The 24893-nt window shown below is 38.8% G+C and overlaps 1 protein-coding gene across 6 annotated transcripts in view; it reads left to right on the top strand.

The window, feature by feature from the left end:
* Positions 1 to 271: 271 nt before the first annotated feature.
* Positions 272 to 24893, top strand: part of LOC123508599 (melanoma-associated antigen B10-like) — a 55234-nt gene continuing 30612 nt past the window's right edge. The window contains exons 1-4 of one of the 6 annotated variants that reach the window (XM_045262382.1): positions 291 to 408; positions 495 to 602; positions 897 to 1027; positions 6726 to 6867. In XM_045262382.1, coding sequence (XP_045118317.1) covers positions 6730 to 6867 — 138 coding nt within the window. In that variant the 5' untranslated portion in view covers positions 291 to 408; positions 495 to 602; positions 897 to 1027; positions 6726 to 6729. Of the gene's footprint in view, positions 409 to 494; positions 603 to 624; positions 719 to 896; positions 1028 to 6725; positions 6868 to 24893 lie in introns of those variants that run through there. The other 5 variants (XM_045262386.1, XM_045262383.1, XM_045262384.1 and 2 more) reach the window with 5 other exon arrangements.

Genomic DNA, 24893 nt, shown 5'->3' with positions numbered 1-24893 from the left:
GCCAGATATCACTACTGGAAAATATATGGGTTAAGACTGGCAAGGAGTTTACAGGCCGCAACTGTACGTACCTCATATAACTTTGTTTTTGCGCAGCGGTTCCTTGAGACATGTCATGACATTGTATTGTAAGGATTACGCAAGGATAAAAAGGTTGAGAAACACTGCCTTCGTTACCATATTCTCTCTCTCTCTGTCCTTATTCGTTTTCATATTCTCTCTCTCTCTCTCTCTCTCTCTCTCTCTCTCTCTCTCTCTCTCTCTCTCTGACCAATAGCGTGGCTTCATATTTGTGACGTCAAATCAGACTGGTTGGAGGAGCTGGGAATCGAGGCGAGCGAGCGGGACGGTTTCTGGGGGAATCGAGGCGAGGGCGCGGGACGGTTTCTCGGCGACAGTGCCATGAGGGTAAGTAATAATTATATCAATAAAAAAATCCTTAATAAGCAATAAACACTTTTATACAAACACTACATATGGTCTACCGTCTACAGCATTGCTGAGAGAGAGAGAGAGAGAGAGAGAGAGAGACAAAACAAAACAAAACACTCCACGCTCCACAAGAAGACCTTGGCGGGAACACTTCATTTGTATTGTTCTGGGTTAGTTTGAACTTAATTAGTTATGCGTGCTCACATTTGGCTTATAACACACGTTTTGTTTTGTTTTTGTTTGGTTGATGAGAGAAGAGAGGGAACTGGGAAGTGAATGTGTATCTGTTAGTGTTGAGGTGTTGTGATACATTATTGTATATTTGCCTAGGCCCTAGAGAATGTGTTTATCGTTCTATTGTCTAAAAATACATTGAGGAAGCGTTTATGGTGCGTGGAAAGTATAAGTGTTGTGTGTGTAACGATTATGTTCTTTTTTTCTTGCATCTTCACTTCTCATTTTAGCAGAGCCACAGACTTGAAGCCTGAAGGACTCTGGGTTATTCCTGAGCCACTCCGTCTTAAGCAAATGCCTTAGGCCAGAGTACAAAATGTCTCAGCGCAGCAGGAACAGGAGACCACAAAATGTGGTGGTGGTGAGTAGAGAAAGAGCGAGTTGTTAGTTTTGAACTGCACTGGAATAAAGAGAGAGAGAGATTTTTAGTTTTGAAGTGCATGGTCATAAAGGGAAAGGGAGGATGATTTTAGATTTAGATGCTTTATATCAAAAAGTGCTTGAGAGAGAAATATGGATAAAGTTTTACTTTCACCTTACTCTCACTTCTGAATGGTATTTTTTTCAGGTAGTTTTCGACCTGTTTTTAATTAATCTGTACTTTGTTTCCTCATCCTCCAACAAAAATATTGCCTATCCCTTCAGTAAGTAATGTATTGCAATAGAAATGAAAGAGATTAACATAAAATAGACAGAAAGGTACCAGAAGTAAACCCAACTTAACCTGACCGAACTTTAACCAAACTCAAAATAAGCCAACCCTAACCTAACCTAATTTCATCCAATCCAATCTAACCTGATTCTGGCATTACCATAGTATAGACATCCCATCACTTACCTCTCATCTGGCGTGGTTTGGGTATGCCAGCAGTCACCAGACCTTAGCCATATATACACTTTTGCAAATCTGGCGAAAGAACTCTCTCTCTCTCTCTCTCTCTCTCTCTCTCTCTCTCTCTCTCTCTCTCTCTCTCTCTCTCTCTCTCTCTCTGATATTTTATCCATAGCATAGTGATCATGATATTTTGTTGCCTGACAAGAGAGAAGAGCAAAGTGATACCTGTGTTACACTATTAAAACTTGTGTGTGATTCACTGTTTGATATGCTGCAGTCTCTGACGAGACAGCCAGACGTTACCCTACGGAACGAGCTCAGAGCTCATTATTTCCGATCTTCGGATAGGCCTGAGACCAGGCACACACCACACACCGGGACAACAAGGTCACAACTCCTCGATTTACATCCCGTACCTACTCACTGCTAGGTGAACAGGGGCTACACGTCAAAGGAAACACACCCAAATATCTCCACCCGGCCGGGAATCGAACCCCGGTCCTCTGGCTTGTGAAGCCAGCGCTCTAACCATTGAGCTACCGGGCGCGTGTGTGTGTGTGTGTGTGTGTGTATGTGTGTGTATTATATATATATATATATATATATATATATATATATATATATATATATATATATATATATATATATATGTATATATATGTACATATATATAGAGTACTAGAGGTCTGTGCACAAGGCGGGTTAGTGCATTATGTCTTGTGTTAAGTCCCCATAACACACACATAAACAGAGAGTGGATATGACGAGGCAAAGTTCAAATTTTTCCAGTGTTGTGAGGATGCAAGGAAGAACGAGATAGTGTGTTTCTCACCAAAGTGAGATACGTTGTTGTCTGCTTAAAGTTTCGATAGTACACATGAATGTCAGTGTTAGTCACTGCGCCACCTATTTTCATACAAAACTAACATAACTTGTCAATGAATTAATTGTTATTATGCCTGGCTGTCTAATGGTTGAGGATAAACATGTCTAGTCTTAACAAATAAGGAATTGTGTGGGTTATGCGTAAGCCCTCCATAAAATGCCCTTGGAGAGTAGCGCGTCAACCAGGGTAGAGCATTACTAGGCTTTAGTAAAACTACATTGTACTGGCCCACAGTGTGAGGCTGATAATCCATGTCACATTGCCATCTCTCTCATTACTTCAAGGAAAATGCAATTACAGTTTTCTATTCAGTTCAATGCATGATTTTGCTAAAAAATAAATAAATAAAAAAGTGATTAGGGGACACAATAGATATGAAGATCTCTGCAGGTTATTATTTTGTAAGTAAATAAATACAGCAAAGCATTAAGCTGGGGTTAATATATATATATATATATATATATATATATATATATATATATATATATATATATATATATATATATATATATATATATATATATATATATATATATATATATATATATATATATATATATATATATATATATATATATATATATATATATATATATATATATATATATATATATATATATATATATATATATATATATATATATATATATATATATATATATATATATATATATATATATATATATATATATATATATATATATATATATATATATATATATATAGATAGATAGATAGATAGATAGATAGATATACAGACAACCCTAGCTTAATGCTTTGCTGTATTTATTTACTTACGAAATAATAACCTGCAGAGATCTTCATATCTATTGTGTCCCCCTAATCACTTTTTTATTTATTTATTTTTTAGCAAAATCATGCATTGAACTGAATAGAAAACTGTAATTGCATTTTCCTTGAAGTAATGAGAGAGATGGCAACATGACATGGATTATCAGCCTCACACTGTGGGCCAGTACAATGTAGTTTTACTAAAGCCTAGTAATGCTCTACCCTGGTTGACGCGCTACTCTCCAAGGGCATTTTATGGAGGGCTTACGCATAACCCACACAATTCCTTATTTGTTAAGACTAGACATGTTTATCCTCAACCCCTGCTTAATGAAGGTTCACACAACGAAATTTCGCTACAACGAAGGTTTCATTTTACTACCATCTGCTCGTTTAACGAACACCAAACTCACTTTAACGAAGTTTTATCTGGGTAAATTTTTCCAAGTTTTAAAGCCCCGCCATATCATGCAAGCTGATAGGCTTTAGAATACACCAGCACCTCTTGTGGACAACATGCGCACCACTCACTCCCCCTGTTCAAAACAATAACAGCGTCAGCAGCAGCTCGTCTTCCCTCGCTCAACTTACCACTGAAACGCCCTGCAATGTCACTTAACGTTGCTAAGAAGACCAGGAACTCTCTTACTCTTGAAGTGAAGCTGGATATTATTCACAGACACGAGAGAGGCGAGAAAACTAATAGCATTGTTCGCCACCATCTTGACTCCATCTACTGTCTGTACTGTTTTCAAGTCAGCAGACTCTATTAAGAAGGCTGGTGAGACCGTATCTTCCTTGCAAGCTAAAAGAACCACCTGAACTCGTGACTCTACAATGGATAAAATGGAAAGTCGTGTGGAAATGTGATACATAAGTTTTGTATGTGATACAATGATGCGCCCTTTGTTTACATTCCACAGGTTGCTGGTTAGTGTTTTTCCCATTTCACTCTCCCTCCCTTCATAAATTTAAGATCATAAACATTATAAAGTTATGTACATACATACATTAGTGTACATTATAATGACTTAAATTAAACTGCCTAAATGTTTAACTTCATAATTTTTACTTTCACTAAACCTTTCACTGTACTATGATGCACTCTCACTTTGTTTACTCTCAATGGAAGTTCAGTCAGGGGCTAAACTTGTTAACGAAGGGTTTTTTTAGGAACGTAACCCCTTCGTTAAGCAAGGTTGCCTGTATATATATATATATATATATATATATATATATATATATATATATATATATATATATATATATATATATATATATATATATATATATATATATATATATATATAGGCAACCCCTGATTAACGAACGGGTTATGTTCCTAACAAAACGTTTGTTGCATGAATTTTCGTTAAGCGAACCAAATATAACAAGTTTGACCCCTGACTGAACTTCCATTGAGAGTAAACAAAGTGAGAGTGCATCATAGTACAGTAAAAGGTTTAATGAAAGTAAAAATTATGAAGTTAAACACTTAAGCAGTTTAATTTAAGATTAAGTCATTATAATGTACACTAATGTATGTATATATAATTTTATAATGTTGATGGTCCTAAATTTATGAAGGAAGGGAGAGTGGAGCGGGTAAGATGCTATCCGGCAATGTGTGGAATACAAACAAAAGGCAAGGAAGATATGGTCTCGCCAGCCTTCTTAACCCTTAAAGTGCGAGGGGTTGATTTACTTTCCGTCTGTTACAACGGGGAAAAATTGCACCTGTCAAAAATGCTAAAAATATTTTTTCCTTATAAAAGTATATTTCTTTGTGTTATTCTGAGTACAACGATGTAGTTTTTAACATGTTATGACCTCTGAGAGCAAAGTTATTGCATTTCAAAAAATTAATGGCAGAACCTGTCGCTAAGAAATACCCCCCAAGCTTCGATAGCACTGCTCTCTCTCTCTCTCTCTCTCTCTCTCTCTCTCTCTCTCTCTCTCTCTCTCTCTCTCTCTCTCTCTCTCTCTCTCTCTCTCCTTCCTTTCGGGCATTTAAATTTCATGTAAAAGTAGGAACTTTTGCACTTTCATGCCAAGAAAATGCAAACTCAGATATATGAAATGATGTGCAAAACAGGAAAAGAAAAAGAAACCACATATTACAAGTATTGTGGATTTCTACTATAATTGGAATCTGGCAACTCTTATTAGCAATGGGATTCACGTGACTTGGCCGACAAGCACAGTCTTGTAGAGGCAACCATGGGAGACACACACCAGCGCATTGCTCGAGGGGAGTACATGAGGTTTATGAACGTCGCTGTGAGGGTTGGTCTCTGTCTCCCAGATCACTATCAGAATCACTAACTGGAGTCTTCACTTTCTTCTGTTTGAATAAAAAATCACCGTCTTAATTTTCATCACTCCTCAATGTCACTACCGAGTAACACTGACATAACATCACTCTGAGTACTGTTTCCTCCCTCCAGGTCATGGTGGTTATCACATGTCACCTCAAAAATGAGAAAAGATGACCTATTGTGAGGGAACATATGTCTCAAGGCTCAAGCAGGCAAGCGAGAAAAGATGCCAGATACCTCCACTTGCCCCAGGACCAATAGTGAAAGGGAGAGATTCAAACGTTTAGCGCGGAAAAATCATGATTATTGGTATGATCCCCGCCTCTCCACACGCGACGCTACAATCATACTGATACGATCCCCGTACTTTAAGGGTTAATAGAGTCTGCTGACTTGAAAATAGTAGAGATAGTAGATGGAGTCAAGCCATGGAGGTGAGCAATGCTATTAGTTTTCCTGCCTCTCTTGTGTCTGTGAATAATATCCAGTTTCACTTCGTGAGTAAGAGACTTCCTGGTCTTCTTAGCAACGCTAGGTGACATTGCAGGGCTGGTTGCAGGGCGATTTGGTGGCATGTTGAGCGAGGGAAGACGAGCTGCTGCTGGACACTGTTATTGTTTTGAACTAAGAGCGGGGAAGGGTAGGGGAGTGAGTGGTGTACGTTTTGTCCACAAGAGGCACTGGTGTATTCAAAAGCCTGTCGGCTTGCGTGATACGGCGGGGCTTTCAAACTTGGAAAAAATTACCTGGATAAAATTTTGTTAATGTGAGTTTGGTGTTTGTTATACGAGCAGATGGTAGTAAAAGGAAAAGTTCATTGTAGCGAAATTTCGTTGTGTGAACGTTCGTTAAGCAGGGGTTGCCTGTATGTTTACTTTGTTTTAGTAGTTTTTTAGGCTTTTCCTCTTATTTTACAGTGATATGTCCTGCTAACTCCTCTACTAGGCTGAACTGTTATTTACTTTTGCTAGTTAATTCCATTACTGTCCAGGTTGGTGGATCTCTGCTCACTCCAGCTTTGTCCTGTTCTGGATAATTTTGTGCTGGGTGTCTTGGTGCAGGCTGGTGTATCCTGGTGTAGGTGGCTGACTTTAAGGGAAGAGGGGGTTGCGCCACAATAATTGGGAGCTGAGGAGCTGCTACGGTATAATGAAGAAGTAGAAGAATTTTTATTTTTATTTATTTATTTTTTTTTTTTTTTCACCAACCCACATAATTAAAATTTCAGAGTGATGATTATAGAAGAAGAAGAACAAGAAGAAGAATTTACACCAACCCAGTCTCAGGGTGAATGCCAACTTTCAGAGAAAGATGTAAAGAAGCTGGCAGGACAAGTGTGTAACATGCTGCTGGCCACAGAGCTCAAGAAGGTAAATGTTTGTGTATATGTGTTTGGGTGCCAGTAACAAGTATAGCTAGTCTTATCACAGTGTATAGTAAATGTTTTCTTGAGAGATGCATACCTTCATCTCCTTTTTCTCTTTCTTTGTCCACAACAGACTTTGGGGCACAATAGGCTGGGAGAAGCATAAATCTCAAATATGGTTTCCTAATCTAATGTAAGATGTTGTTTAGAGGTCTTTACATACCTGTGTAGAAATTTCTTGGTATTATTGTTCTTGTGAATCATTAATGATTGCATAATAACAAGCCAGCTGATATCACTGAATCCTTAAAGATACATAATACAGTGGTGCTTCACAATAACAGATTTCACTCAATAATGGACTGGACTATCATAATCTAACCAATTTTTTTGGGGGGCAACCATTATGGCAACTTTCTTTTTCCCCTATGAATCCATAGTCTCCAAATGGCTGCACAGATGAATACATGCATGACATGTTAGACAAGCCAAAAAGGCATGGTAGAGACCATTGTAACTTGTTTTGTTAGTCGATGAGTTACAAAACTTGTAATTAGGTGGAGAGCGGCAACTGCTTGCCTGTGGGGATCACTGGAGTAACACTCATGGTGATTTGTGGTTCCTAGCTGGTTGGACCTGTGGCCTGCTGAAGTGAAATGCTAGTTATGCATTTGTTTGAATGTGCAAGCGAGGATAACGACAATGCTATACAGAGAGAGAGAGAGAGAGAAAGAGGACTGCTGGTATGAATTGCTTTCTGTTTGAATGTTGGGCAAGCGAGGATAATGAAACTTCCACACTGAGAGAGAGAAAGAGAGAGAGAGAGCAGCACAGCGCAGTGGCTGACAAATGTGCAGATGACAGACAAATGCAAACTCAAACTCTCCAATCACCTCATTTTTGTCTTCATTTACTGATCTTTGTAGGTCTACAATTTTGTTTCTTTCTTCTTTTGACTGAGGGTAATTTAGTATGAAGTGGACAAAGTTTTCTTGTAAATGACATAATGAGCAAAGTGTTTCATTGGCCCAGTGCCAGCAGCAGTGGCAAAAGCATAGCAATGTAAACAAAACAGCTGCCTGATTACTCTCTCTCTCTCTCTCTCTCTCTCTCTCTCTCTCTCTCTCTCTCTCTCTCTCTCTCTCTCTCTCTCTCTCTCTCTCTCTCTCTCTCTCTCTCCCAAGAAGCACTTGTTCACATTGCTGTCCTAGATTGGCTGTGAGGATAGCTATATGGTAAATTTGCAGCAGGGCAATTTATATAGAAAAGAGAGAAAGAAAGACAAGAGACAGAAGGTAAGGAGATGGAGCAGCATTGGAGAAAGAAGGCAAGCCTGTGACCTATGGGGAGATGGCATTAGGGTGGGGGTAGTCTACATTGACTTTGACGATCGCTTGTCTTCTCCTCTTTTGTCATTTCAGCAGTGTCCACAGAATGTTCTACCAGCTTATCCTTTGATTTACTAATGTCCGACACAGTTTGCTTGGCCACACCATACTCCTCACAAACACTTGCAACTGTAGCTCCTTTCTCAAATTTTCTTATTAATTCCATCTTTTATGTCACAGCTATGGCCATTCACTTAAGCCTAACAGCCTTAGAAGATATAACTAAGATACTGAAAAATGCACAAACTTGCTCACTCATACCGGACAATACACAGTGTTCACTAGCATCAAGCAGACTTGTTTATAACTGCCTGCTGCAGCAGTGCCACAATCTATTGGCCATTTCTGGAAGTGTGCAAGGTGTGCTTATTTGAATTAATTTGTTGGCCATCTGGACTCAGATTACACTGCTGGTCAGAGCGGAAGGTGCGGTACCTGTGACATCCTGTGAAGGAGATTAATGACACAGAAAATATGTTTCAATGAGGGTATTCACCTAAACTAGTAATTGATAGGGTGCCCTCGTGCCTTCTTGATCTTTGAGTCTCTTGGGAAGTGAATCACCCAGGTGGTGGAGATACTGAGCATAAATATTGTCCCACATGTCCTGAATAGTGGCTTGGAGGCATGGGAGGGAGGAGGTATCTCTCTCCTTTAGCTTCAGTTTTATGTATGCCCAGAGATTTTCTATAGGGTTAAGGTCCGGCAAATTTGCGGGCCAAGATTTTAAAAGGCTGACATTGCAGAAATCAAACCAGTCAACAATTAACTTTGCTGTATGGCATGGTGCACCATCTTGCATGAAGGTATTAGCATTGTACTTTTCCATACACTCATCTAACTCATCTAGAATTAGATCAAAGTACAGTAAGTCCTCTTTATACATATGCGTTCCTGAAAACCTTACCGCATATCGAATTTACCATATACCGAACCCATTATAACATGTAATAATAGGGAATGCATTCCAGCACGTCAAAAGTCACCTGTACAGAAATGAAAATACATGAAAATAATCATTAAAATTTTTTTTTAAAGTAAAGTACTGCACAAAAGAAATAAACAGAAATTTTTTTTATTTACCTTTCAATTGCCATGTATTCTATCAGATGATGTCCCTCCCGAGGCAAAGGGACAGTAGGGATTTCAGCCCTTACTCATCTTCTGCCGAGTGGGCAGACAAGGATAAGACATTGTCGTCTGCACTGTTGGAAACAGATGTAGAAGGGCCAGCTGTAGCAGGGTCGGCACGTTTCAATGGTTTGAAGAAAGAGAATATTGAGGAAGGGCCAGCTGTAGCACGGTTGGCAGGTGTGATAGGGACTACATGTCTGATTGGCTTGAAGAACGAGTAAATGGAGGATTGTTTAGTTTTTGTTTTTTCATCATAGATTTCTTGATAAATCTTGACACTTTTCTTTACATCATGAGCCACGTTGCTACTCCTAGCAGGATTTGGGTCACGTTCCTTCAGGGTTTCCAGAGCTTTTTCGATACCACCGAGACATTCTCTAAGAGTTTTGATGTCCAGGCCATGCACAGGTTCTTCTTCCTCGTCTCCCTCTTTTTCTGCCTGTGATGCCTTGTCTAGCTCTATAAGTTCATCATTTGAGAGATTCAGCATGGCTTTGCAAAAGACTGTGAACATCATCATCATCAACTTCATCGAAGCCAGTCCTATGGCACAGATTTACTAAGTCATTTTTGATCGCACCGATGTCGTCTACAGTGAATCCTGGGAAGTCATGCGCGCATTCTGGCCATACTTTATTCCACGCCAAGTTCATGGTAGACATCTTCACTTCGTCCCAAGATGACTTGATGTTATCTAAGGTGTGCTTGATGTTATACAACTTCCACCATTCACTGATAGTGGGCTTGCCAGGCCCATCTGTGCCCTTTATCAGTTGCTGCATCGTTTGCCGCTTATGGTAGGCTTTTAGTGTTTGCCATGATTATTATGAATATATTTGTGCTTACAATAGACCCTTTAATATTCCATTTATTCATCTAATTAGTAATGCATGTCAGTAATATGTAATGCAGTTAAAGAAAGGAGGGGGAGGTGAAGAGATAAGAGGCTCCAAGGGTGGTCAAGTTAAAGTCAGTACTGTGAGTGGCATGCCAAGTTCATGGTAGACGTCTTCACTTCGTCCCAAGATGACTTGATGTTATCTAAGGCGTGCTTGATGTTATACGACTTCCACCATTCACTGATAGTGGGCTTGCCAGGCCCATCTGTGCCCTTTATCAGTTGCTGCATGGTTTGCCGCTGGTAGTAGGTTTTAAATGTTTGCCATAATTATTATGAATATATTTGTGCTTACAATAGACCCTTTAATATTCCATTTATTCATCTAATTAGTAATGCATGTCAGTATTATGTAATGCAGTTAAAAAAAGGGGTAGGGGAAGAGATAAGAGGCTTCAAGAGTGGTCAAGTTAAAGTCAGTACTGCAAGTGGCGGGGAGGTGTGGCGTGGATGACGTCATCACCCCTGCTCCCCCGCGCTGGGCCTTCTCAGATGACATGAGCAGATACCGCACCTGTGAATTTTTCTTACCGTATATCGAATCGAGGGTAGTAATTTCCAAATACCGTAACTGTGAATTTACCGGATAAAGAAGTACCGTATAATGAGGACTTACTGTAGTTATTTTGGTTCATACAAACATTCTTAGGCAAGAACACTTATTTTCCAAGAAAAACAACCCCACATCATCAAAGAATCTGGGTTTTAATATGCGTGTTGTGTAGCGTGGATCGTAACGGGTTACTACCAGGTCTGCGGTACACACAGTTTCTCTGGTTGTCTGTAACCTGAAAGCTTGCCTCATCTGACCAAAGTACTCTATGCCACTTACCTAAGTCCCAATCTTTGTGCTGAGACACAAAATACAGGTCTACTGTTACGGTGACCATTGTGTGAAGCAAGGTTTTGAAACTGTGTGGCAACTCCGGTATCGCATGTCGCCTTTCACATATCTACGCACACTTTCAATCACCCAGCCAGTAAAGAGAGTTCCTGGCCTTAAGTTCCTTGCTGTGTATGCAAGGGTTGGCCTCAAGCTGTCTTTGAATAACGTTCAGAGTTCTGTGGGTCACACTGCGTTTATGTCCATCAGGGTCTCTTCCTCCCTCGTGATAAATTTTGGTCCAACGTTGGACAATTCTGAGAGCTATGCCAGTGTTCGCGGCAATTTCTTGATTTGACTTATTCTCCCTCACTAAGGCACAAATGACTGAGATTTGGGCCTTACCAATTAGTTTCCAAGGTCCCATAATAGGTAGTAACAGGGCACAATGGTAAGCTCACGCATCCACAAAAACGGGCCGTGAGGGGGGACGAAAGAAAATTCAAATTCAAGCACACGATCCACAGGCGAACGTTGACTAAGGAAACATATCATCTACTTTGACTACGAGAGCTGCAGAGTTGTCAGATAGCGACATACAGCGAATCCTGCCATATGTTTAAGAGTTAAGAAGGGATGAATGAAATTTGCTCAGAATGGAAGTTGTGGTCCCTTTCGCACCTTCCACTCTGACCAGCAGTGTATTAGATTATTATTTGGAGACTGTCTGGATTAATAAAAATCCAGATAAACTAGGGTCAAGTGTGTGTGTGTATATATATATATATATATATATATATATATATATATATATATATATATATATATATATATATATATATACAGGAATACCCTGCTATTTGAAGGTTCAACAACCGAAGATTCACTCTTTCAAAAATAAAAAATTAGGGAACATTTTTGCAATCTGAATGGTCTGCTTCGCTCTTCTGGATTTGAAATTGCCGCCGAATTTCGTTTGGCTTGAGGTGGCGTGTATGGTCATGCAGGTGTGTTTTGTTTTCCACGGATCTGTTTTCCAGCTCTCAGTTCACTTGTGTGCCTTCCATTGTACTGAGAAGATCTGTGGCATTTTTCCATTGTTTTGTGCTTTTTTTTTTCCTGTTCTGTGCCTTCAGTTTGTGCAAAATGACCAACCTAGTTCATCCCCTTCCCTTCCTGCTGTTAAAAAGCATCCCCATCCCCATCCCTGTCCACTGAGCCTGAAATTCTCTTAACAAGTCGACTCTAACCCTCCAAAACATCCACAAAAATCCTCCAAAACCTCAAATGAGTTGTAGAAATTGAGACTTCAGATTCCGATGTGGCAACCCTGCTGCCTTCCTCCTGGGCTGCCTCCATAGTGACCCACACAGCTATTTACCAACACTCACCTAGGCATTCTGGTTGATGCCTGCCTGACTGCAGACCACCATGCATGTTATGTTATTTTATTTGTCATAAATTTCCAAACAAAAGAGATATTTTGTGTTTTGTTATGCTTTTCTTGGGGGCAGGAGGTAGATACTTAATGAAAGTCAGGAGAGTGCTTGGAACATATTGGCTCCTTTTATTAACATACTTATGGGAAAAATTTCTTCAGTAACCGAAGTTCGCTATTCGAATAGTCTTTCAGGTATGTAACCCCTTCAGTTATTGGGGTATTCCTGTATAGATATATATATATATATATATATATATATATATATATATATATATATATATATATATATATATATATATATATATATATATATATATACAGGCAACCCCTGCTTAACGAAGTTTCACACAACGAAATTTTGCTACAACGAAGGTTTCATTTTACTACCATCTGCTCGTTTAATGAACACCAAATTCGCTTTAACGAAATTTTATCCAGGTAATTTTTTCCAAGTTTGAAACCCCTGCCGTATCATGCAAGCCAACAGGGTTTTGAATACACCAGCGCCTCTCGTGGACGAAACGCACACCATTCACTCCCCCAGTTCAAAACAATAACAGCGTCAGCAACAGCTTGTCTACTCACTCTACATGCCACCAGAACACCCTGCAATGTCACCTAGCGTTGCTAAGAAGACCAGGAACTCTCTTACTCTCGAAGTGAAGCTGGATATTATTCACAGACACGAGAGAGGCGAGAAAACTAACAGCATTGCTTCCCACCATGGCTTGACTCCATCTACTGTCTACCGTTTTCAAGTCAGCAGACTCTATTAAGAAGGCTGGTGAGATCATATTTTCCTTGCAAGCTAAAAGAACCACCTGAACTTGTGACTCTACAATGGATAAAATGGAAAGCCTTGTGGAAATGTGGTACATAAGTTTTGTATGCAGTAGAATGATGCGCCCTTTGTTTACATTCCACAGGTTGCCAGCTAGTGTATTTCCCGCTCTACTCTCCCTCCCTTCATAAAATTAAGATCATAAACATTATAAAGTTACTTATATACATACATTATTGTACATTCTAATGACTTAGTCTTAAATTAAACTGCTTAAATGTTTAACTTCATAATTTTTATTTTCATTAAACCTTTCACTGTACTATGATGCACTCTCGCTTTGTTTACTCTCAATGGAAGTTCAGTCAGGGGTCAAACTTGTTATAATTGGTTCGCTTAATGAAGTTTCACTTAACAAAGTTTCTTTTTAGGAACGTAACCCCTTCGTTAACCCCTTCCTTACCGCAAGACTGTTTTGTGGTACGTGCGTACCACGCGCAAAAGCGACCTCGTGGTACATGCGTACCACACCAGTACATTTCCGTGTATAACCGTGGCCTGAGTGCAGATTTTGCCTTTTTCATACTCCACGTGGTTCACTATAAACAAACAAACACTGGAGGCGTTATTTTTAGCCACCCCAGTGTAACAAAACCATCCCCCCCACTAGCCAATCAATATCGGAGTTAATTTTTCATGCATAAACTATAAAGCCAATCACTATTCTTTGACATATATTATTCCCACAGTCCCCCCAAGAACATCAGTTCTCTAGTATCGGCCGTGGTGAAGCTGTTCTATTGCCTCTAGTTAGAGATAATGGCATCTGCTTCGTGTAGCAGCGATGAGGATTATCATAATTATGAGACAGATAGTGAGGATATACTGGAAGACTCTCCAGATGAATATGATTCAGACTATGATCCTGAAAAGAAATAGGAGAGAGTGATAGTGACAGCAGTGTTGAAACCCTCTCGGCAAGTGAGGGGGAGCAGCCTAGTTATGACTGTCTCAGGGCCACCCTCACCAGGTGCAGAGTGTGTGGTGCTGAATTTATGATTAGTGCACAATTTATGATTATGTTTACGTTTTCTTTTATTAATAAAATGACAAAAATATGTTTAGAAAAAAGTACATAACACTGAGTTAGAAAGAAATATAATGTGTAGATCTGGCTGTGAGGCACGTGCGCACACGGGCAGGGGGCTGCGGTATAGGAGGGGAACGCTTTGTTTAGATCGGGGGGTGGCTGCGGTAAGGAAGGGGTTAAGTGTGGGTTGCCTGTATATATATATATATATATATATATATATATATATATATATATATATATATATATATATATATATATACAGGCAACTTAACGAACGGGATATGTTCCTAAAAGCCCGTTCATTAAGTGAATTTTCGTTAAGCGAACAATTATAACAAGTTTGTCCCCTGACTTCAACTTCCATTGAGAGTAAACAAATTGAGAGTGCATCATAGTACAATGAAAGGTTTAATGAAAATAAAAATTATGAAGTTGAACATGTAGGCAGTTTAATTTAAGTCATTATAATGTACACTAATGTATGTATGTACATAACTTTATAATGTTGATGATCTTAAATTTAAGAAGGCCGGGAGAATGAAGTGGGAAATACGCTAGCTGGCAACCTGTGGAATGTAAACAAAGGGCGCATAATTGTACCGCATACAAAACTTGTACCACATTTCCACAAGCCTTTATGTTTTATCCACTGTAGAGTCACGAGTTCAGGTGGTTCTTTTAGGTTGCAAGGAAGATACCATCTCACCAGCCTTCTTAATAGTCTGCTGACTTGAAAATGGTAGAGACAGTAGATGGAGTCAAGATGGTGGAGAGCAATGCTAATAGTTTTCTCGCCTCTCTCATGTCTGTGAATAATATCCAACTTCACTTCGAGAGTAAGAGATTTCCTGGTCTTCTTAGCAACGCTAGGCGACATCGCAAAACGTTTTGGTGACATGTTGAGCGAGGGAAGACGAGCTGCTGCTGACGCTGTTATTGTTTTGAACTAGGGGAGTGAGTGGTGCGTGTTTTGTTCACGAGAGGCGCTGGTGTATTCTAAAGCCTGTTGGCTTGTGTGATACAGCGGGGTTTCAAACTTGGAAAAAATTACGTGGATAAAATTTTGTTAAAGTGGGTTTAGTGTTCATTAAACGGGCAGATGGTAGTAAAAGGAAACATTCGTTATAGCGAAATTTCGTTGTGTGAACCTTCGTTACGCGGGGTTGCATATCTATCTATCTATCTATCTATCTATCTATATATATATATATATATATATATATATATATATATATATATATATATATATATATATATATATATATACATACATACAGTGGAGACTCAATACTTGAACATCTAAATAGTCTAAGTTTTCGGTAGTCAAACGCAAAAGTTCGACTTAATACTCGATAAAATACCTATTAGTCGAACGTCCGTCCACATGGCTGTAAACAACGGGTCTCTCCCTTCCCGCTGCCCCACGCGCTCTTTCGGGCCACCGCAGCCAGTTAATCCTTCACTGTCATAAGAATAACATTGTCCTGCACTTTCTCTCCGCAGTTTTTTTTTTGCACTTAGAAGCTTACAATGGCACCGAAGAGGCTTGTTAGTGGTGAGAATAAGCCTACAAGAAAGAATGTAATGACAACCATCGAAAGGAAAAAGGAGATTATTGATAAATACGAGAAAGGAAAAAGAATAACCGATCTTGCAACTGAGTACTGTATGGCAAAATCTACAGTAGCCACAATACTGAAGAAGACAGAGCTCATTAAAAGAGCTGATGTGGCGATTGGTGTGAAAAGGCAATTTAAGCGACCTGTGGCAGTAGAAGAAATGGAAAAATTGTTGAGTGGATAAACCAAAGGCAGATGGCTGGTGATTCTTTGTCAGAGGGCATAATTTGTGTGAAGGCTAGGCTGCTGCATCAAGATCTTATTTCTGATACTACATTTTACCTCAATAATGATTTTAACCCCTAAAACTCGGGACACGTCGATAAACGTTCATCGCGCAAGACTTGGTGCACGTCGATAGAAGTTTAGTCGTTTTTGGGATATATATGTATGTATGTATATATATATATATATATATATATATATATATATATATATATATATATATATATATATATATATACAGTAAGGTATCGGTTTACGTCAGAGTTACGTTCCTGAACCATGACGTAAGTCGATTTTGTACGTAACTCGGGTTTTCGTACATTTCAAAGCATATTATCGAGTTTTCAACCAATCATTGTTTATGGTCATTCAGGTAAGTTAAAGGTTATATTGTTATATTATTTACAACTACATAGGAATATGAAACACAAGTTTGTTTTTGTTGTTGATTAGGGCCACAAACGCAAAGGACTGCAGGTTGCCGAGAGGGGTGGACGCCTGAGGCCGCCAGGAGGGTGGGCAGGTCGAATGTTGTGACGCCCAAGGGGGACAGCTGGGAGCGTAGTGCAGTGCGGTGGGAGTAGAAGCGTGGGCAGCGGGGCAGGAAATGCAATAGGAAAGGGCAATAGGGATCAGCAGACAGGGGCAGACGGTGCAAGTCAGCTGCGAGTGTCGTGTGGCCCAGGCAAAGGCTCCGGAGTTGTTATTGTTGTGATGGGTGTGTGAGCCCTCAAGGTCGTCAACCTCCCCGTTGTCATGGTAACGGGCTTCCCATTTTCTTCCCTCCCTCACACACAGCTGCTGCCTCCCTTCTCATGTCTTTTAATTGTCCTCTTTTTCTTGTAGCATAATGGTTTTTCTTTTCTTAGCATCACTGCTGTCACTAAGAAGTTTTCTCTTTGGTGCCATTGAGCAAGATACTAAGAACTTGAGTCAGTAAACGCAAAAGTAGGATAACACTCTTGCCAGGGGCGATGGTGTGGTGGAACTGAGGCAGGGTGTTATTGTATTCAAGCGTGAGGCTGGCGGTGTGGCGGGCAACCACCAACAATAACAATAAATCCCGCACTTTACGATTTATAAATTTTCAATTTTTTTAATCTTAAATTGCCTTATAGTGGACTGACGTAACTACGAGTTTGACGTAACTCGAGACCGACGTAACCTGGGACTTTACTGTATATATATATATATATATATATATATATATATATATATATATATATATATATATATATACATACATACAGTAAAGTCCCGGGTTACGTCCGCCCTGGGCGTCACAACATTCGACCTGCCCACCCTCCTGGCGGCCTCAGGCATCCACCCCTCTCGGCAACCTGCAGTCCTTTGCGTTCGTGGCCCAATCAACAACAAAAACAAGCTTGTGTTTCATATTCCTACATAGTTGTAAATAATATAACAATGTAACCTTTAACTTACCTGAATGACCATAAACAATGATTGGTTGAAAACTCAATAATATGCTTTGAAATGTACGGAAACTCGAGTTGCGTACAAAATCGACTTACGTCATGTTTCAGGAACGTAACTCTGACGTAAACCGAGACCTTACTGTATACAGTCCGCGCCAAAAGTTTGTGCGGCATCAACACAATAACCTTAAGCGGCATCAAACAGTACATTAACAGTAACATAATGGGTACTTACAAATGGTTAGTATTTCAATGGTCTTCCTTTCTTCTTCAGGCACTCCTTGAGACGTTTAGGTACAGAATCAGCTAAGTTTTTTAGATGTTCTGCGTCGATATTCCTCCATGCCTGCTGCACTGCCTCGATCAGCTACGGGATGGTGCATGTGTCGTGCTGCCTTAGATCCCTTTTAATGATGGCCCACAGGTTTTCGATGTGATTTAAATCTGGAGAATTTCCTGGCCAGTCTACAATAAAGTCTACCTGACAGTCTTTTAGCCACTGCTGTACATCACGGGCAGTATGACATGGTGCCCCGTCCTGCATAAAAATGTCAGTCTGGCAAGCCTCAAAACACTCAGGCAGGTGGTCACACAAAAGCTCCAGGTAGGTGTTTTTATTGAGGTTTTCATTCCTTGGCAGCACAACTAATTGTCCATGGCCATGGTACCCAAAAGCACCCCACACCATAACACTGTCAGGGAATTTTTCAGTCAGGCGTGTGTTGCTGCCACTGTGACAGTACACATTCCCACCTCTGTTCCCAGCCACAGAAAAAAGTGATTCATCACTCCACAGGACCCGCCGCCACTTTGCTGCATCCCACTTTGAATATTTCCGGCAGAAAACAATCCTGTTCTTCACTTACTGCTGAGTGAGACGAGGCTTGCAGCGAGGCGACAGCTGCGGTATCGTAGCCTGTCGTGGAGGGTACGCTGCACCGTCTTCTTGGAGACATCAGCCGGCAGGAGTGGGTTATTTTCCTTTATTTCACTTGCTGAAATCTGTGGGTTACCCTCAACCTGCCTCCTGATTATATTAGCAGTCCGTTGTGTAACTTTTAATGGCCTCCCAGAGCGGTGTCCATGCTCCGGTAAATCCACCATCCTTGTAGTGCTTGACCCACTTTTGAACAGTTCATTCTGCCAATCCTACAATTTTAGAAATATCCTTCACAGACTGCCCTGACCTGTAGAGGGACACAATGCTTGCCAGCTGCTCCGTTGTAGAGTGCCTGGGATTTTCCATGTACTCCGTGTAGGGAACAATGAGACTGTGTCAAGGTCACCTTACTCGCAGACCGTTTGAAAAAAAACTGCCAGCTTGGAGCCAGTGAAACATACCCCAAGGAGGTTACAGTAGCAGAGCGTTGCACTGACACTGCCTGATGTACGATGTCATTATCAGCTGGCTATGAGAGAGACTCGACACACTGTCTCTATCAGTGAATTACGTTACCATAAAACATAATTCTAAGATAAAGGGCTATTCCAGCTGTCCATTAACTTTCGTTATTATAATGAGAACAGACGTATCTATCTTTCGTCTATCATAAGTTTGAAAAATGCCATCTTAGTGAGTCATGTTCGATCAATCAATATATGCATAAAGTTGGGTATGAAGATCATAATCATCTGTGGTCCTCACCATTGCCTCGTCACGCAATACCGGGCGATACATTGCGTAGAGTATCATTCACTAATATAGAGAAAACGGAGAAGCTATATTATAGGGAAAACTTCTGTAAGATTGCTGGACAGTTAAAGGATGCCTCAATGACACAAAAAAAAGTTCAATACAAAGGTTAATAATATGTAGGGCTCACTCTCATTTGTTTTACGCTTGTTGCGTCGGAGCCGCCCGAACTTTTGGCGCGGACTGTATATATATATATATATATATATATATATATATATATATATATATATATATATATATATATATATATATATATATATATATATATATATATATATATATATATATATATATATATATATATATATATATATATATATATATATATATATATTTATTTATTTATTTATTTATTTATTTATTTATTTATTTATTTATTATTTATTTATTTATTTTATTTATTTATTTTTTTTTCCCCTTGTAAGCCGGCAACATTCATCAGGAGTAAACATATGCTATACGTCACTGTGTCACCAACTCCCACAATAGATGATGGGAGCGACAGTGATGTCCTGTTCCGTCACCTCTCCCGCGCGCCTTACTTCTACACCTCGGGCTCTCTTGCCATGTTGCGAGGAGACAGCCTTTGAATGACAGTGGTATCAGAAGGGCTTTGTAATTAACAGTTTCTACAATAATAGAGAGCGAAGATAGTGATGTTCTGGGCTCTGATATCGATATAGGAGGTTCAACCACCGGGAGGGAGGACATTCCACCACCACCACCACCAGCAACTCCTATTGTGTGTATTTTCTATATTTTTTTGCAAAAAATATACAAACTAGATCACTTTGGGAACATTTTGATTGCTTGAAAGAGAGAGAGAGAGAGACCCATTTTCTATCGCTCTAGCCAAGGCTGCTGAATTCGATCAGACACAAGGCCACATACACCAATGATACTACCTCATTCAACCTGTGATATTTTGGTAACCATAACACCTAGAGATTTCTGTTTTTTTGCATTGCAAAGAGGAAGAGTTATTTGTGGGCAGAACACCATTTGTTCTCACTCATCTATTGAATTTCCAAGTGTAGTCAGTATGTGAATACAGGCTATTTTGTGTTTCTCGTCAAATCTCCCGAGTTAGCACAAGCTAAAGGGTGGTTTGGGAATTTCAAGAAGAGAACTGGAATTCATTCTGTTGTGAGGCACGGTGAGGCCGCAAGCGCTGACAGAGTTGCCGCTGAGTAATTTGTGCCTGAATTTACGAAATTTGTGGATAAAGAACACTTAAGCCCACAACAGGTCTTTAATTGTGATGAACCTGGACCGGTTTGGAAAAAAAAACTACCAAACATGATCTATATAACAAAGGAAGAGAAGTGTTTGCCAGGACACAAGCCTATGAAAGACAGGCTAACCCTGCTTCTATGCGTCAGTGCTACCGCAACTGCAAAATTAAACCGTTGCTTTTTTCTAAACTTTGGTTTGGCAATGGCTGGAACAAATTACCTGATTTATAGGTATCAATAGTCGAACTTTTTAATACTCAAATGGCCATTTGGAACGAATTAAGTTTGAGTATCGAGTCTCCACTATATATATATATATATATATATATATATATATATATATATATATATATATATATATATATGTATATATACAGGCAACCCCGGCTTAACGAAGGTTCACACAACGAAGGTTTCATTTTACTATCATCTGCTCGTTTAACAAACACCAAACTTGCTTTAACGAAGTCTTATCCAGGTAACTTTTTTCAAGTTTGAAAGCCCCGCCGTATCACGCAAGCTGACAGGCTTTTGAATACACCAGCGCCTCTCAGGGACAACACACGCACCACTCACTCCCCCTGTTCAAAACAATAACAGCATCAGCAGCAGCTTGTCTTCCCTCACTCAATTTACCACCAAAACGCCCTGCAATGTCGCCTAGCGTTACAAAGAAGACCAGGAACTCTCTTACTCTCGAAGTGAAGCTGGATATTATTCACAAACACGAGAGAGGCGAGAAAGCTAATAGTATTGCTCATCACCATCTTGACTCTATCTACTGTCTCTACTATTTTCAAGTCAGCAGACTCTATTAAGAAGGCTGGTGAGACCGTATCTTCCTTGCAACCTAAAAGAACCACCTGAACTCGTGACTCTACAATTGATAAAATGAAAAGCCTTGTGGAAATGTGGTACATAAGTTTTGTATGTGATACAATGATGCGCCCTTTGTTTACATTCCACTGGTTGTCGGTTAGTGTCTTTCCTGTTTCACTCTCTCTCCCTTCATAAATTTAAGATCATAAACATTATAAAGTTACTTACATACATACATTAGTGTACATTATAATGACTTAAATTAAACTGCCTAAATGTTTTTCATAATTTTTACTTTCATTAAACCTTTCACTCGCTTTGTTTACTTTCAATAGAAGTTTAAGTCAGGGGTTAAACTTGTTATAATCGATTCATTTAATATATATATATATATATATATATATATATATATATATATATATATATATATACACACACACACACACTTAACCCTCGGCTATCACGCCCAATAGGGGCCGAAATAGCCGCGCCATAGCCGAAAACGCGATAGCCGAATTGATCTTGGCGGGAAGGCGGTTTTGGCCAATGAGTGCTCAGATATTCCATGACGTCATGGCGGGGCACGCGATAGCAGGCATCTGAGGTCGCGATAATGAAATTTTAGCAGCTTTTCATGGGTGCGCGATAGCAATAAAACGCGATAGCCGAAGTCGCGATAGCCAAGGGTTGACTGTATATATATATATATATATATATATATATATATATATATATATATATATATATATATATATATATATATATATATATATATATATATATATATATATATATATATATATATATATATATATATATATATATATATATATATATATATATATATATATATATATATATATATATATATATATATATATATATATATATATATATATATATATATATATATATATATATATATATATATATATATATATATATATATATATATATATATATATATATATATATATATATATATATATATATATATACACACACACACACACACACACACACACACACAGAAAGAGTAGTAAAGGAGAAAGATGACTTTAAGGAAATGATCAGTGAGCAGAATGAAAGGTTTGAAAGGGAGTGGGAACTGAAGAAAACACAATGGACTGAGTCGAGGGAAGCAGAGATGGTTCGATTACAAGAAATAATTAAAGATCAGTTGAAGGAAGACAAAAAAGAAAGGTCCAAGGAACTGGTTAATGTTATGAAGAATAAGGAAACATTGATAAGAGAAATAGCAGAAAAGAAGAAGAGTGTGTTAATATTTGGGATGAAAGAACAAAATATAACATATAAGCCTAAGAGAATTAAGGAAGAATTAAAAACAGTAAGAGATCTGTTCAAAAATCTAAATGATGATGAAAAAAAAAGACCTACAAGAAGAAGTGGAAGAGATCCATAGACTGGGTCTGTATAAGGAGGGAGTAAGGAGACCGATTAAAGTAGTACTGAAGTCACAACAATCTGCGGAGGACATCTTATATAGAACATCGAAATTAAGAGAGGTAGAAGGTTGTAAAGAGGTGTATGTAAGAAAAAATAGAAATGAGGAAGAGAGGAGAAGATATAAGGAATTGTTGGAAGAGGCGAGAAGGAAAAATGATGAACGGTCTGAAGAGGAAAAGAAAAGTTTTTTTGGAGAGTTATAGGAGAGAGAGTCAGAAAGTGGTATGTGGAGAGAAGGAATGCGGAGGAACCCCTAGAGGGAGCAGTGGGTGGACCGTAATGTATACTAATATAGATGGGATACTGTCAAGTAGATTGGAATTGCAAGACTATATGATGGTGGAGAAGCCTGATATAGTGTGTTTGACTGAGACAAAATTACATGAAAAAACAAAGGTAAATTTGGATAATAAATATGATATATGGAGAAAGGATAGAGAGGTGGAGGAGGAGTTATGATTATGACAAAGAAGGAGATAAATGTAGATAAGGTTTGGTATGGGAAGAACAACGCAGAAGTGATAAGCATAAGGTTAAAAAGTGATGGAAAAGAATTAATAATCATGGTGACCTATGTACCTCCTAAAACAAATTCTTGGACATTAAGGGAATATGACAATATGATCAAGGATACTTTACAGAGTTTGGAAAGTGTATTAACTGGAAAAAGAAAGGTGATACTAGTAGGAGATTTTAATTGTAAGGAGGTGGATTGGGAAAATCTAGTAAGTGGTGTTGGAGAGGAAGCATGGGAGAGAGATTTCTTAATCTAATGATGGAAAATATGATGGAACAGAGGGTGAAAGAAAATACTAGATATAGAGGAGATGATGAACCGGCTAGACTGGATTTGGTGTTAACAAGAGAAGTGTACCTATGTGGAGATATACAATACAAATGTCCATTGGGAAGAGTGATCATGTGGTTATGGAAATGCAGATAGCAACAACACAGTGAAGGAAAGATGAGACATACAGGAGTGGTAGATTGAATTATAGAAAGATGGACACAGAAAGTTTGAAAAATTATTTCAGAACATTAGATTGGGAGATGTTACAAATCAGAGAAGTGCAAAAAAATATGAGATTTTTATGAAATATTATAAAGAAGGAGTTATGAAATTTGTACCAAAGTATAAACCGAGAGAGGAAGGAAGAAAGGATTGGTTTAATGCAACTTGTGTTAAGGCTAAAGAAAAGAGAGATGTGGCTTGGAAAAGATGGAAAAGAGCAGGAATATACTAAATAAGGAGAATTATAGAGTGGCGAGAAATGAGTATGTGAGGGTAAGGAGGAGGAAGAAAGAAAATTTGAAAAGATATTGTAGACAAGAGTAAGGAACATCCAAAATTGTTTTACAGGTTCATAAATGGTAAACTTAAAAGAGAGAGTCCATTGAAAGATTAAAAGGAGAGCAAGGGATAGTAGATGACCCTAAGAATATAGCGGAATTGCTAAATAATAGGTTTCAACAAGTATTTACTAAAGAAACAATGTTTGTAAAGCCTCAGAATGTAGAAAGGAAATGTGCACATGGATGACATTAAGATACCTAAAAGGAGTTATATAAAATGTTGGAGGAACTTAAAGATGATAAAGCGATGGGACCAGATGAAGTTTCAGGAAAATTATTGAAGGAATGTAGAGAAGAATTGATTGATCCATTATATGATATTATAAGGTGCTCATTAGAAACAGGGAAGTACCGGTAGAGTGGAAAAGAGCTGAAGTGGTGCCCATTTATAAGGGAGGCAGTAAGGAAGAGCCTCTTAACTATAGACCTGTGTCTTTAACAAGTGTGGTCGGTAAGATTTGTGAGAGGGTGATAAAGAAATATTGGATACGGTTCCTGGAGGATCATAAGTTATTATCGGATCATCAATTTGGCTTTAGGAAAGGGAGGTCATGTGTAACAAATCTACTGAGCTTTTATTCAAGAGTGGTTGACAAAATACAAGAGAGAGAGGATGGATGGA

The sequence above is a fragment of the Portunus trituberculatus genome, chromosome 25, assembly GCF_017591435.1.
Source record: "Portunus trituberculatus isolate SZX2019 chromosome 25, ASM1759143v1, whole genome shotgun sequence".
Classification (NCBI taxonomy): domain Eukaryota; kingdom Metazoa; phylum Arthropoda; class Malacostraca; order Decapoda; family Portunidae; genus Portunus; species Portunus trituberculatus.
This window is presented reverse-complemented; position numbering and strand designations above follow the sequence as displayed.